The sequence below is a fragment of the Lontra canadensis genome, unplaced genomic scaffold (assembly GCF_010015895.1).
Source record: "Lontra canadensis isolate GAN:19392208 unplaced genomic scaffold, GSC_riverotter_1.0 scaffold11, whole genome shotgun sequence".
NCBI classification, from domain to species: domain Eukaryota; kingdom Metazoa; phylum Chordata; class Mammalia; order Carnivora; family Mustelidae; genus Lontra; species Lontra canadensis.
Window position 1 is genome coordinate 19,059,905 of NW_022631005.1, and position 17,167 is coordinate 19,077,071.

Here is a 17,167-nt window from a genome sequence, read left to right on the forward strand (position 1 = left end):
TGATAGATTTTTAAATCCATCTTCTATTATAGTCTATTGAGACATAAAACCTACAGATTCCTGTATAATTTTTGAAACTAGCTATCTTTTTTATTCTTAATTTCTTATAATTTTTAGGTTTTTTTGATTTTATGATTATTTGATTATATTAACTGCATGTAATGATACTCTTCTAATTTTATACCTCACTTATTTCTGTTATCTAATTATATTATATAGTATTTCCAGGATAATATAAATAATAACATTATTAGTTTTATTTGTGATATAAAGGCAAAGCTTATAATGTTTCTCCATTTATATAATTTAACAGTGAAATCTCCAGCATTTTTTTTTAAGATTTTATTTGACAGAGAAATAGAGAGCACAAGTAGGCAGAGTAGCAGGCAGAGGTTGAGGGAGAAGGAGACTCACTGCTGAACAGGAACCTGAGGTGGGGCTGGATCCTGGGTCCCTGAGATCATGACCTGAGCCTAAGACAGCTGCTTAACGGACTGAGCCACCCAGGTGCCCCATCATTTCTTATTTTAAGAATGTTTTCATCAGTAACTAATCTTGATTATGAAATGTATTTATATTAACTATGGAACTGATGATTTGTGCTTTTTTTTCTCATTTGACTTCATAGCATGGAAAATTATTTATGTATTTCTGCAAATGAAACATCTTTTCACCAATATTTTGATTATTTTAAAATTTAGTAACCTTAAGTTTGACATAGACATCTGAATATATAGACTCTGACACATACAACCTAGTATTTTTCTTTTCCCTTTCATTTGCCCTACTCCTTTTATGAGTTGTTGGTATACAGTCAGCTAATAACCAGTATTTATCTTCAAGTCCATTTTTTATTTACATTATACCTTAACATTGCATAATCCAGAAAAGATAATTAGTTAGAAGAAAAATGTAACCATTCTGGAAAATTTTAGAGTGAAAAAAGATTGACATATAAAGTGGCCATTGCTTTCTCTGTGTTTCATGTTATTACTTTTGAAAACTGCTAGCTAAACAATAATCATTTTTTCCCTTTCAAAGTCAATAAAGAAAAGCATATTTCAATAACACCTGTCTGTATATACCTTAGCTATCAAGATGTTTAATAACATTTATATTTTATGAAATGGAATACACATGTCTAGGTGTGAGGAATAGTTAAGGTCTTTGGCTTATAAATGTAAACAGAAGGACCTATTCTCCTGTGAAATAAAACATTTGCTTTAATTTAGGGCTGCAAAATCACAGATAACATGTACCTGAATTTAGGTCTCTAAAAGTGACTTACATACAAATGCTTGTTTAGTGGGTTTTTTTTTTTTTGTTTGTTTGTTTTTTTTTAAGTATCATAATGAAGCTTTCAATTAGTCCACAAGTTATTTTAGACAATAACTTGAAACCAAGGAAAATATCATGGCTTTAACTTTAAGATCATTTTAACTGGAGTGTGAGACCTATTCAAATAGTCATGAAAATAAACTGTCAGACTATCAGCAAATAGATTTCTTGGTAATAACACATAGTTCTGCCTCTGACTGAAGATGGTAATGACTATTCATTATGACAGTGACTTAATTACAACAATCAAATGGATGATGTTTCTGTTTCCTTAAGGGAGATGCATCAACAAAGCATGGATATGTGATGGAGATATTGATTGTGAAGATCAGTCAGATGAAGATGATTGTGACAGTTTTTTATGTGGACCACCTAAGTACCCTTGTGCTAATGACACTTCAGCCTGCCTTCAGCCAGAGAAACTCTGCAATGGGAGAAGGGACTGTCCAGATGGGTCTGATGAAGGCGATCTCTGTGGTATTGCATGTTTCACTGATTTGTTTCTTTCTGGAGACTAGAAACATTTAGTCCACTTGCTGATACTTATAGTAGCATACGCTCCTTCCATTTATTTCCTTTAAATGTAATGTTTAGCATCAAATCCTATCTCCATTTTTCAGGGACTGTAAGTCTGTTGAAAGTTTCTAAAATATTATCAGAAATTTCTGAAAACAAAGCAGAAAAGGCGGACTATAGCCAACTAACTTAATTGTATAATTGTGCTCATCACTTAGAGCTCTGGATGGTTAATGTTGTTTCCAAAATGAAATCATTATTTTTTTGTCAGTGAGTCATTCTCAACAAGAGAACCTTTTTATTATGGACCTATGCGATAGAGTATACTAACATCCAGTGGATTTTATCATACATTCCAATCATTACACTAGAAATAATTTTTTAAAAAGAGGAAAGGAAAGGAAGAAAATGAACAATAAAACCAACTGAATATTATTCAAGTTTATATAATTTTCTCTGAGGTTTTTAGTCCTCTTAGAATAGCTTTCTTGGGCATGCTATATCTAGTTAAAGTGAGTATTTCAATCTGATAGCTTTTGAGCTTTGAAATCACTTTTGACTAGTCATCATTTTATGCCAACCAGAACATATAAAGAAAATTACATTTCCTTCTCTGTGGGGAGATCAGACATTTAGCAAGGAGATTTTCAAAATATGTTTTCTAGATAATACATAATACTGAAGGTGATTATCGATAGAGTAATGAGGAAGGGTTTAACAGAATGATAAGAACAATAATGAGGTGACTAGGGACTGAGAAAATGACTTTAGGAAATGATGAAGCTACCTAATTGAAAATAAAAAAGACAACTACATTTAAGCCTAAAGTTATCATATTTTGATCTGAATTGAGTACTAATAGAATACTGAGTGATAAAAAAATCTGTTATTATGTTTTAAATTTATGCAATAAGTGTCCTTTCTTCCAAAGATTCTGTGATTCTATAAAATACCCTTGAAACAGTAACTGCAACAATCTTCATTCAGTCATGCTAAAATTTTTTATTTGTTTATTTATTTATAAAGACATTTATTTTTAGAGAGAGAGAGAGAACAGGGGGAGGGGCAGAGGAGAGGCAAAGAGAGAATCTGAAACAGACACCCCTATCAGCATAGAGCTCAGAGCTCCATACAGGGCTGGATCTCAGGACCCTGAGATCATGACCTGAGCCAAAAATAAAAAGTCAGAATGCCAAAACGACTCAGCCACCCAGGTACCCCTGGGATGCTAAAATTTAAACAAAAAGATTCAACCCCCATCACCTCCCCCAAAAAATCCTAAAATTAAGCAACAAATACAAGGTAACAGACTTAGCTTATCTGTATTTACTTCTTTTTCTCCCAGCTTATTCCCCTTATGGAGTAGATTGGTGGGTGGAAATATCTCTTGCATTACCATATGTGAGGATTGCTCGTGAAGGTTGTAAGAGCAATTCTGAAAGAAGGAAACTATCTTTACTCTTAAAATTGAAAATGTGTAAATATAGGAAAAAATCGAGATTTTGACAGGTTTAAATTCTGTTCTTCAGTTACTTCGATTAAATCATCTAGGCAGGTAACTTAATTTCTTGAAATGTCAGATTCTTCATAACAAAAAAGGAGATGATGATATTGAGCAGGAAATCATGGTAATAATGTCAGATGCACTATAGGTATTGAAAGAAATTATCTTTTCTCAACCTTCAGGTTAAATGAAGGCAAAGAAGACAAAATACAATCATCAAGAAAAATGAAAATAATGTTATAAAAACACAGCCTTATTTTCCTGTCCTCTGCTCTCTGAATTAATAAAATAAAAGAGCAAAAGGGATTTATTCTGCATTTATTTCTTTATTTGCTTCAAGACTGAATTTGCTTCTTACTCTCAAGCCACTATATTCATCAGCTTAGGAACTTTGCTCGAACATTTCAAAGAATTATAGGTGTGAAAGAGGTTACAATAAAGCTAGGTGTGGTCATTCCAGAAAGGATAAAAGTCAGTTCTATCCCGCTTATAGCATTATGGCATATTGAAGACCTATACTGTCCCCTTTGCGAGGTGAAGTTGAAGGAAAGTTAGGGAAATGAAAATCAAAACCAAATACTAGTCAAAGGATTGAATTATTTTCTATGGTTCTCCTTTTCCTACCTTTTGTGTGTACCTTTGTACTGTAGTTCCGTAGATGGAATCCTTATAGGCAATATTGGTACCTGTAGAGAAATGGCACCTTGGTCTCTTATTTTCATGATCCTTGCCCATCAGTCGTAGGTAAGATCCTGTCCAGCTAAGAAAGATATTGGTTTATGAGTGCTGCAGCAGCAGCCATAATGAGTTATTTTCCCAGTGGATATAAAAGATATACCAAGTGAATTAACTAAATAATTAGCATGCATTTGGCTAGTGGCTAGGAAATTCTTTTTAGAGAGAGAGAGAGACTCGAAGGCAAAAGAGGTTTTTTGTTTATTTGTTTTGTTTTGTTTTGTTTTGTTTTAACTGTATGTTGTATATGATGAAAATGTAGGTTTTTCCCTCTTCTGTTTACTCCTTTGAAATAGTTTTCAAAAAAGCTGTTTATTTATTTATTTTTTTTAGTGTTCCCTCCTTTACCATCCTCTGTTAAAAAGGTAACAGGGATTGATTGATATCCTATTCCTCAATACATGTAAATTTGTACAAAAATATATTGTATGAAATAATTTGTAATCTGTAGACTTAATACTTGGGAGATATCCTAGGATGGAAAAATCATACTCTTTGGCTAGTGAAGAGATTCTTGTTTTCTCCAGATAAATCTGATCTGTAAAACAAAATCAAAACCAAAACAAAAATCAGTAAAGGAACACAATGAAATAATTTTCTTAATCCTAGTGAAAAGATATTTTTCTCAGGGGTATTTTCAAATTATTTCAAGGGGAAATGGATATACGTTAAGAAATAGATATTGTTTAAGAAACAAATGAGAAAAATCTTGTATTATTCAAGACTAGAGTTAACTGTTAAACCTTGCTATGAGGGTATGTCAAAGATAAACAAAGCTGGACTCTAGGTAAAATGGGGAGGATTGATTTTATTCAGTATTTATTATTGCAGCAAAGAATATTTTGTAGAGAAGAATATTTATTGCAGAGAAGAATATTTCTTGTGAACTGAAATCAAATTCTCTGAAACAAAAGACTAGAAGCATTTTGAAGCCTGGAGTATGTTAAGGGAAAGGCACCAAAAGGTGATAAGGGTGTTGACCCATGTGACTAGGCCATTGGTGCTTATCCCAAGGAAGAAACAAATTTCTCATATCTTTGACCAGAGACAGTGGTACAACTCAAAACCAAGCACTCACACAGGGTTGGGAGCAAGAGTGAAAGAGTTATCTTCTTGAATGTTTGCATTTCAAAGAGATATTTCTCAAGTCCTTGAAAAGACAGTTCTGAGAGGTAGAAGATTACATATTCAATGTGCAGAGAAAATAATTATAACTGCAAGTTATTTAGAGTAATTGTTCTAAGACGAGGTTCCAGGGCCTGTGTGCCTATCACCAAGTTTTGGCTGGAGCAAGCGGTAAATTCTCCTACCAGCATAGAGCTTTCAAGCAGGTACTTTAACAGAGCTGGAGTCATACTAGGAAGGCTGTCCTAAGCAGTTAGAAACTAGGCTAATGTTTGGTGAAATCTCTTTTTGGGTGGTGACAGGAATATGATTGGGGAAGGGAGTGAAGATTGAAATTATTTATACTTAAGGGTCTGCAATTTTTATAAGCCAGTTTGAGGACTAGTTGACCAGAAGTCTCCAAGGAACCTGACTAGAGCTGATCAATGAGAAATTCTTTTTAGGTAATAAAAATTTGAAAGAGAGTTGCAGGATTAGGGTATCTGGTTGGCTCAGTCAGTTAAGCATCTGCCTTTGGCTCAGGTCATGATCCCAGGGTTGGAACAAGTCCCGCTTCGGGCTCTGCGCTCTACCATGAACCTGCTTCTTCATCTTCCTCTGCCTTCCATTCCCCCTGCCTGTGCTCTTTCTCTCTCTCTCTCTCAAATAAATAAAATTAAAAAAAAAAAAAAGAAAAGAAAGAAAGTTTCAGGATATAATGACATGTTTAGTGTTAAGGAGGAATTAGCAAGGGACTAGCCACACAAATACTGGCATTAAATTTATATGTTCAATTTTAGATATCAATGTAAATTTTATTTTTTTTTAAATCTATGACTTCATTCCACTGATAGTATCAGAAGAACAGTGATATTTGAAATAAGCTAAGAGAACTATAACAATGTTTTTTCACCTGGGTATGATGATACTTCTTTACAGTAATTCCCTTGAAAAAGAATGACATTTTAAATAAATGGGGAAAATACCTTAAAATGACTATTGTTTTGAAATGACTATGATATGGGTGAATAAACATTTTTGGGAGAGCCAAATGAATCTACTTTTTTCTTCTAAAATAATGCCAAACTTGAAGTCTTAGAGAAAATAGTTAATATAATCATTTTCCTTTTCTTATTATTGTAACTTCTTTTCTGGTGACAAATAGTATGAAGAAAAATTGACCTATATAGAACTTAAAAAAACGTAGAAGTATTTTTAAAGTGTTATACTTAAGCTCAATTTCTGAACTAGATAAATTTTCATAGATAGCAGGAAATATTTGAGGTACATAAGTGACTATTACTGCAATTTGTCAATCATTGAACAACATTCTGTTTTAGCATATCTCAAAAAACACCTAATTAGGTTTTGAAAACAACTTAAAAATATTTTTAAAGTGAAGGAAGGCAAAGCTTCTTTTAGCCTTATTCCTATGTATCTAGTAATAGATAGGAATAGGTAGTACTGTGCTTGAAAAAAACAGTTATCTGCTATTTTCATCAATGGCATAAGTAGGTCATCTTGAAATTTTCCCAAATGGACAAGTAGTGGCTCAATTTGAGGGTAACTGTGCATTTGGACATTTTTTTATTAAAAAAATATTGTTATCTGTTTATTATATGGTAGGCACTGTGCTAGCTATTGGATATACACTGCTAAACAGAGCAAATAGTTTGTATACCCTCATGGACCTTACAATTTATAATGAAATAGAATCAGAAATAAATATATGTAATGCAATTCTAAATTATAAGACTATGGTAGAAAAGGCTTCTTTCTTTATAAACCAATCATACTATCCATGTAACAAATACTGGTTGCTCATTATTTTAGTACAAATACCAAGTCAACTTTTTTGTGTATATGTATATTATTTATGATGTTTTCATGACCTCATTGAATTAATCACAATAACCAATATATAGGGTGTAATGTACAATTTACATAACTTAAAAATAAATGACTGTAGTTGGTAAAGAGCAAACTAATCCATCCTGCATTATCATTATGAATCAGACACTAGATGTAGAAATATATATATATATATAAATATGATACATGTATATGTATATGCCTGTTTATATACACTGAACCAAGCCAAATTTTCAGATCATCAATGTATGTCCTTAGAGAGCCCTTAGCAACTGATTTTGTTCAACAGCTGAAAGGATCAGCATAATTTTTCCAGTTATAATAGAAAGAAACATTGAACACACTTTACCTCTATGGGGTCAAACAAAGTATACTCCAAAATTTTACAGAAATGAAAACCTTCCATTCCCAGTTCCTATCATGTAGAATTATATTTGGTCATTCGATGAATTATTTTATCATTCCTACCCCAATCCCTGAAAAAAAAAAAAATCCAGAGAGCTCTCTCTATTCATTTATAATATCCTTGCTCTAACTCTAGCCTTAGAGAATTGAGTTCAATGATTAGTATTTAATCGAGCAAAACAATTGATAATGTCCTGTAATCTGTTCCCCTCCTTTTATAGATGAATGTTCACTGAACAATGGAGGCTGTAGCGATCACTGTTCTGTTGTTCCTGGAAGAGGAATTGTCTGTTCCTGTCCTGAAGGACTTCAGCTCAACAAAGACAATAAAACGTGTGAAATTATAGATTATTGTAGCAATCATCTAAAGTGCAGTCAAGTGTGTGAGCAGCACAAGCACACAGTCAAGTGTTCATGCTATGAAGGGTGGAAGCTGGATGTGGATGGGGAAAGTTGCACAAGTGTTGGTAAGTAGATGTGTGTTCTGCTAGACTGAAGAATAACAAGTGCTTTTCTGTTTATTTTTTTTTCCCGTGTCGTGTATCTCAGTATATTTAAGAATAGATCTTGAGAGAATACTCCAAAAACACCTTTGAAGAATTAATAAAAGGATTCGACTAAGTTTGAGTGAGGCATTTAAGTATAATTTGTCATTTTTAAATTATTTTTTTAAAGATTTTACTTATTCGTTTGAGAGTTTGAGGGGGGCAAAGGGAGAAAAACTGTCCACTAGGACTCTATCCTAGGACCCTAGGATCATGACTGGAGCCAAAGGCAGATGATTAACAAACTAAGTCACCCAGGTGCCCTGAATGTATAATTTTAGACCTACTCCAAAATCTTCTGGACAAAGCATATTACAGTATCATAATCACCGTCCTTCAGATTGGTTCCTTCCTTCTTGAAATGCTACTTTCATCATCATCCTCCCGAAAGGCTTCTTTTCATACTATCAAAAGCATTTACTTTTATTTTTCTCTGAAGCTTTCAGAACCCTCCAAAGTCTGGTCCTAGCCCACACTTCCAGTTGTATGTTTTCTACTCTTGAAATAAACTCTTTGTTCTGGCTGTGTTCATCTTCTAACTGTACATTTAAAACATTCTGATGATTCTCTAGATTAGATTCCATAGTGGGAAGAATAGAGATTATAGAATCTGACTTTGAACTTTAACCCTGCATCTGGCATTCATTATAGACATGATATTAGGCAGGCTACATAAAACTGCTTGAGCCTCAGTTTTCTTATCTTTCAAATATCAGTGCCCATTTTAACAATGTCTTCCTTAGAGCATGTTGCAAAACTAAACAGGAGAAAGTGCTACTGTGCCGCATATCCATATCTTCTCCAGAGACTTAACTGATTCTGTGGGACACTTGGAGTCCATGGATAGAATTGAAGGGGTCCATGGATGTTTTGGGGGAAAATATTACCTTTATTTTCTTTAATGTCTCACTGTAAGTTAATACTACTTATTAGCAGCAACTGTGTGTCTCCAATTGAAGTAATAGACATTCACATCGTGTTAAACTTGTTCTGATATTTCAAAATATCATATATATTCAGGTTTTGGAGACCACTATTACTTCAATAATGGGAGTCATTAGATCTATTGTTCAAGCTGTTATCAAATATCATAGTAAAAAAGAATGTATATTACTTCATCCAAAAGTAGTGTTTTTTGTTCAATATTGGTAACAGCATTTTAATATACAGTGTTTTATTCCTTTGCCTATGTATATTTATTTTATTTGCTTTTTTCTTACTGTTTTTACACTTTTTAAGACTTTCTGATAACTGGCACACAGGTTTTATCAGACAGCTAAGAACTTATACATCATAAACTTTTCTCATTTTGTTTCTTCTGCTTAGATTGTATTTTTCTTTTTCTCAAAATATCCTGTGTATTCTTTCAGACCTATGAGCTCAAATATTTCTTCTTTAAGGGGATAGTCTTTCAAATATTCTTTTTCTCTATTTCTCCTCTCTATTTCTAGAATATATTCTCCATGAAAATATGTGTCCACATTTTTAATTTTACTGTTTTATATTTCCACCTATGTGTTTTCTATATTCCTTATCTTTCTGATGAAATAATAAGCAGTTTGAAGTAAAAAATGTAGTTATAGGTTATTCTCTTATGTTTTATATAATATTCAGCCCAGTTATAGAAAAATAATATAAAATCAAAAGTGTTATATTTTTGTAGAGAATATTGTTATTTTATTCTTTTATTTCAAATGTTGTTTTGTAATTATTTCTCCTGGCTTTTAAAATTTGAGTCCGAGATGCATACATTTAGCAGACATTTATTCGACTCCTTTCCAAGAATCTGGTACAAAGTAATTGGCATGAGAGACTGAAAAAAAAAAAACAATTTGTCACAGTGATAATAGTCATTTTATTTATGTACATGTTTGGATTAGAGAAACAGTAGATCAAAATATAATCATATTTTACATGAGAATTGGCTCCATAACTGGTTTTTGGATACAGATGACAAAATTATTGACTTATTTTAGTGCTTTTGTGTTCTATCTAATCAGTAACAACTCATGTTCAATGTTAAAATAATTCAACCTTTGAATATGTGACCAGATTCAAAGATAATCTTCCTAATGTAGTTGGCTCCTTCCACTCTAAGCTCATAAAGAAACTCTAACAGTACTGCATCAGTTCTCACTGTTAAAATTGCTATATTTCACACCTACTTTGTTTATAATTTAAGAGGGAAGTAAAGGTATATTTTACCTTTTACAGTTAATATGGTGCTTTCTTGCACAGAGACTTTAACCTGCTGGTAATTTATCCCTTCTGAAACACATAGTACACCAAATACCATTGTCAGCATTTATATTATTACAGATAATATAGGTTTTGTTAGCTATTGAAGATTATTTTTTAAACCAATTTTTATATATAAAAAGAATTTATTCTGTATTTTATTCACTTCCTTTCTTTTTTTGAAAACCTATAGTAGATTCAGAGTTCAATAAAAAAATGAATTAACCATTAACTATTGGATTTCGAAAATAAAACTTTTTTTTCATCCTTCTGTTGTTACTTTTTTTCTATCATTTTTAAGTTGGGTCCCCACTTCTAAAATGTGTCCTTTCTACTGAATGCAATACCTGTGCTTATTCTTCTTGGCATTTTAAAAGTAAAGAATAATGGTACTCTTTATGCTTCAAATTAGAATCAGGACTCCCCCATGTTTTTTGCTCTTGAATCTTCTATAGTTCTTTCATATTTTCTTATTTCTCTCAACTCCTTTCTTCCTAAATTCTTTACAGTCTGGCTTTTGCTGAATTGCTGAACTGATTCTATTTTCCCTAAGTTCACTACTAATATCTTGTTAGTTAAATATAGAGATTTCCATAAGTATTATTTTATGATCTTCAGTTTTTATTTAATATAGCTGTACTCATTTTCTTGGATATTTCAATACTTTATCAGTTCTTTACATGTTTCTGCCTTAATATGTAATGCATTAATCACTTTTCTCCTGAAGTGTTAGTTTCTTTGTACTATGAACATCCAAAATATTACTGCTGATTGTATTATCTCTAGTTTCTTTTCTGTTTAGTAGACAACTTACTTGCAAACATGCAGCATATTTCTAGTTATATAGGGAAGAATATTATAGCATTCCTTCTTATTTTCTCTTAGCCCAAATTAGGTTAGATATCCCCACCAACGTTTGTGTGGATCTTATTCTCTTCTATTTCCACTTTTAGATTTTAAAAATTATATTTAATACAGGGACCAGTTGAAAGGAGATTGCTCAGGTAAAAGATAATTGGTGACCTCCACAGAGAAAGAAAAGAACAGATTGAAGATATATTTTAGAGATGAGATTGTCAAATATTGAACAAAAATAAGGAAAAAATAATTTTTGTAATACATATTACCTTGAATATAGTTAATTTTTTTGGTATGCTGTTTTCTTTCCTCCACCAAATTACAAGCTCTTCAGGGTAAGATCAGTTTTTTATATGTGCTATTTATTTCCCTTAAATGTCTAGGAACAAAGGAGAGTTCAATAAATATGTCTTTTCTTGTCCATTTTTTATTAACTAAACCACAAAATATTTTGTGAAAATTATATTAGATGCCAAAAGAAAATATTGTGGATATTTTAGAAAAATTATATTTATTTTCCAATTCAATTTACATCATTTTTAGGAGATTATTGATATAATCCATAATTTCATAAAAACAAAACTGTATAAATGTAGTGTTCTATTGGTAAACTGTGCCCATTACATACTCCAAACCTTAATTCTCATGTACCCGTACATGTGTTCTCTTGGAGATCTTCCTATATCATCTCAAATCAAATTACTGTGGCATTTATATTTCTAGCTATGCTGTCTTTGCTATTATCCAATTCTCTTTAACTGGGTAGCATTGAATCACCTCAAAATTAGTTGGCTGAAATATACTCTTTCTCTTCTCTCAATTATCCATAGTCCTGGCACCATCCCTAGTTTTCTTCTGGTCTTCAGGGCCCACAATCTGAACTTATCTTTGACTTCCCCAGTTCTTTGCTGCCCTCTCTCTCCATATGTTAATTGTGTTCTCCACAAAGTCTTTTGGATTTAGTCCTCCTTCTCCAGTGGGTAACATCTGTACCACAGTTCCAGCCAGGAGCTACAGATGTTGTGATGATGATGGCAGTCCTTCCTCTGGAATCTTTGTTTTCATCTTCTTGTTTCTTTAGTTTGTAAGAAGAATATATTGAAACTTGAAAGGATATAGTTTTTGTTTGTTTGTTTGTTTGTTTGTTTTTAAAGAGAGAGGGAAATCAAAATCTGGAAGATGAGAATTAATGGAAAGAGGCCCAAGTAGAGTAAAGAGGAAAAAGTAAAAGAAAAGAGAACAAAGTAATGATAGGTGAACTATGTTGGGGAATAATGGTAAATAAATGTGAAAAGATCAGGGGAAGGGAGCTGGGGGGTGGTATAATTTGGCAATCCACTTCTTTATGTTAGTAAAATGATACTGTTACATATCAGTGTCTAGTTATGATTTTAAAATAGAATAAATGAATTATTTATGGAAAGAACATCAAATTATTCAATCTGCTATTTAGGGCCCTTTTCATTTTTTCTTATTTCTTATTTCTCATTTTATATTTTTTTAAATTTTTATCTTTTTAAAATTTTTTTTCTTATTTTATCTCTCCAAACTAATCTTTCATTGTCATCCTCTGTGGATTTCCATCTGAGGCACATTATTACTTTTTTCCTCTTTAGTAATGGTAGTAAATAAATAGTGGCCAAAATGTATAAATGTATAAAGTACTTTCACATACATCCCTTTATTGTACCATCTCCTTCATTATCATCTGTGACCTTTCAGGATGACAACATCTTCTACATTCTGGAAATCCTATACTCTGAAACCTTCTCCTCTATGGATTTTTCTTCAAGTTAATTATTATAATATTACTAACAACTACCATTTATCAAGCATCTACAATGTGATGGGCAATTCATTTATAACTTACAGGAAACCAACAGATATTATTAATACTCTGACTTTATACCTTTGGAAACTGAGATCCAGACAGGCTATTTCATTTACCCAGGGCCTGTGGCAGAGATGTTAGAGCAAAGCTTTTGAACTTCATTCCACCGGACGCCAAAGCAAGAGCTTTACAAGCTACTACAAAGATCCAGGCCATCTCTCTATATGGTGTGCCCTCAAACTCTTGTAATGCCTTTGAATAGTGTATGTCTATGAGTTTATTTCTGTCACCACTTAGACTTAAACTTTCTTAAAAGCTGAGACTGTATCAGTTATTTTATACCTCTTTTGAAATATATAAAAATAATTTTGTAGCAAATGCTCGTTCAATGTAACAGCTTCCTCTATAACCTAAAATAGTAACAAGTTTTTAATAGTTTTTCAGTCTGTGCTATATGTACAGCTAATCTATTGTTTCTAACCACTATGTAGTATCATATGGCATGTACTCACCTGTTTTTGTAAGTATGTATATACTTACAAAATATGTATATGTAGTATATGTAGTATACTATACTACTATACTATAGTATACTATACTACTATACTATAGTATACTATACTATACTACTATACTATAGTATACTATACTATATACTATACTACTACTATATGTAGTATATGTAGTATACTACAATGTAAGTATGATTAAATCACCCCAAATCTCTGCACAAGTAATGCTGCCATAGATATACATTTGTCTATTTGTACAAATCTGCTTGAAAATTATTTGGGACCAAAAATACTGACTCACAGTGTACCCTTATACTTCCCATGAGAAAGTAGAACCAGTTTCTTTTCAGAATGGTTGAACAGTCTCCACCTTCACCAACAGTACACTTCCAAAGTCCCCACATTCTTGCCAGCTCTTAAAATAATTAAACTTTCTAGTTTTATTATCCAATATATTGGAGTAAAGTGATATTTCATTGCTTTAGTTGTATTTTTCTAATAATGAATTTAAGCATTTCTCTATACTCTTGTTAACCTTTTGCATCTCTTCATTTCCTTTGGCCATTTTCCTATTAAGATAACTGCATTTTTCTTACTGATTTGTAGGAATTAGTTGCATGTACTGAACTTCAGACATATCAATTATCTTCTGCATTCTTTTACTCCTCTGTTAGTTTCATTCACATTGACCAATGTTTACTGAAAAATTCCTCTTTATCTTTCTGCTTCCTCACTCACTCCTTTTTTTACTTCATTCTTTTTCTTATTTTTATCTTCCCTTAATCATTTTTATCTCCTCTCTATTTGATATATCCTGGGCTATTTGTTCATTGATTCTTATAATTAATCATTCATTCACTTAATGCAATTTCTGGTTTATTTATTTATTTATTTATTTATGTTCGTTAGTCAGCACATAATACATCATTAGTTTTTGATGTAGTGTTCAATGATTTATTAGTTGCATATAACATCAAGTGTCATCATCACATGTGCCCTCTTTAGTACCCATCATCTGGTTACCCCATCCTCCCACTCTCAATTTGGTTACCCTCAATTTGGTTCCAACATTCCAGAGTTTCTCATGGTTTGTCGCCCTTTCTGATTCCTTCCCATTCAGTTTTCCCTCCCTTCCTTTGTGGTCCTCTGCACTATTCCTTATGTTCCACATATGAGTGAAACCATATGATAATTGTCTTTCTCTGCTTGATTTATTTCATTGTGTATATGGACCACATATTTATCCATTCATCTGTTGAAGGGCATCTCTGCTCCTTGCACGGTTTGGCAATTGTGGACATTACTGCTATGAACATTGGGATGCATATAGACCTTCTTTTCACTACATCTATATCTTTGGGTATTTATTAAATACAACCTAGCAAAAAAGCACTGAGCAGTATCTTGGAAATGCAAAGGTTTTTGCTTAGTCTCTTAACCATCAAGAAATCACTCTCTCTCTTTCAAATATACACACACCCCGAATACAGATTCCTACCACTTATTAATGGAAAAAATAGATAACGTTTTAAGAAACCTGAAATATAAAACAGATGACTGAGGAGTAATATCCAGGAATTTTTCAGATAAGTAATTAAACAGAGAAAAACAATGAAACAAATGAATAAAAAATAGCTCTCGAGAATATTGATGGACAGACTGTGATATAATCTTATAAATTTATCAGTTTGAATTTCGTAGATTCTATATCCTCTGCCATTATGTATATCACACTTCAGTAATATTTCACTATCATTCATTCCCAACATAGCTATAGCTGAAGGAATGGAGAAAAGGAAGCAATGATACATATTGAACCGGAGTAAACAATAGATCATTTAACACTTTCTAAGTTGCTAGTCTGTAGAAGAAATGTATCTATTGATAGGGACAAAGAAATTCAAATAAATTATTAAATATGAGAACAAAAAAAAGAAAATAAGAACTGAAATTGCAGGAGAGAAAACATTGTAACTATAATATCAATTTCTGTTTGAAGACATTATATGTATGAGAAAGAATCAGGAACTATTCAAATAGAATTGCTAGTTGTAGAGTCATCATAACAATTAACCCAAAAGGACTGGAGAGGAACTCTTTCTTAGAGAAGTCATCTACTGCTTTCATATACTGTCATGTAACAATCATTGTGCAAATCTGTAGTAGATTAAAAGAAAATCAAAGACAAAAGAATTGCAGATAGCAGAACTTTGAGGGTTTTTAAAAAGCTATTTATGATGTGCTACATTTATAAAAATAAAATTCTTCACTTTAAAAACTGTAATTGTAATCTTTGTTTTATACATATGTCTTCTCATGGTAAAGTGGAAGAACTTCAAGCCTCTTCATTATTGAGTCTTATTTGGTGGCTTGAGCTGTATAATTCAGTCATTTATGAGACTGAATAAATGACTAAGAGTTAGCATACTGAAAAAAAGTTAGTAGACTACAAAAATGAAGGACTACTTATTTTGCTAATATTCATTCCAAATTGAATTTACCCCAAAAGATGATAGTATACTTATATCAAAATTGAAACACATGAGAAAATACTTCATTGTGTTTTATCACCAAATATTTTAATACAGATTTTGTTTTACATTTTTATTATTAAAGGGAAAAAACAATGTAAAGAGTTGGAATTTTGAAATCCAGGCTTCATGATTTCCCAGTAGTTTATGAAATTACATATTAGATTATTCATTACACCTCTTTTATTTTCTCAAAAAAGAAACAATAATTTGGTAAACTAACAGAAATCTTAAAAGTAGAGACATTTGGAGAAGTTATCAAGACTCAGAGTTCAAATAGAAACAATTTGAATATCTATACTTTGATTTTTTATTTTGGTGAACAGGTTTATTATAGTCATGTGTAATCGAGTAAACATTTATCAACTATATTTTCTACACAAAATGACTATAGTAAATATAAGAACTTGAAAAGCCTTTGGGCAGTTTTAATAAAAGAATCAATTTAACAGTCACTGTTCAGAGTAAACGAGATATGATTTTGGGTACTGGGCTGTTTCAGTCAGTGAAACATGCAGCTCTTGCTCTTGGGATTGTGACTTCGAGCCTCACGTTTGGAGTAGAGATTACTTAAAAATAAAATCTTAGGGTGCCTGGGTGGCTCAGTTGGTTACGCCACTGCCTTCAGCTCAGGTTATGATCCTGGAGTCCCAGGATTGAGTCCCACATTGGGCTCCCTGCTCTTCAGGGAGTATGCTTATCCCTCTGACTTTCCCCCTCTTGTGCTCTCTCTCTCTCTCTCGCTCTCTCTCTCTCAAATAAATAAATAAATAGATATCTTATAAATAAATAAATAATAAAATCTTGAAAAAAAAGAAAAAACATAGGTTTCTAATCATCTTCCACTTTATGAATGCTTTCAAACATATTGGAGCAGAGTGTATTCACAGCTAATATTTTAGTATATTGAAAATTTATCCAATTTATTCATGCTGTTCATGATATAAATCATTTTCTGAAAGTGACGGAACACTAGATAACTTTGAGGCCTCTGTCATCCATTCTTCCATCCCCAGAGGTAGCTACTTTTGTGAAATCGGTATTTCTGTTCTGTCATAGTTTGTGTTCTTATACAAGATGTAATGTAATTTTTGTATTCCTAAAATTACAAAGTCATATATAATATATACCCAGCAGGAGTTAGTTGGATTTTTTGATGACAAATATGATTTTGAGAT

At 32.0% G+C, this 17,167-nt stretch overlaps 1 protein-coding gene across 1 annotated transcript in view; it reads left to right on the plus strand.

Annotated features, from left to right (window-relative positions):
• The window catches only part of LRP1B (LDL receptor related protein 1B), a 1,927,222-nt gene that overhangs the window by 1,233,884 nt on the left and 676,171 nt on the right, over positions 1 to 17,167 (plus strand). The window contains exons 22-23 of the mRNA XM_032856138.1: positions 1,615 to 1,815; positions 7,696 to 7,941. Coding sequence (XP_032712029.1) covers positions 1,615 to 1,815; positions 7,696 to 7,941 — 447 coding nt within the window. The remainder of the gene's footprint in view (positions 1 to 1,614; positions 1,816 to 7,695; positions 7,942 to 17,167) is intronic.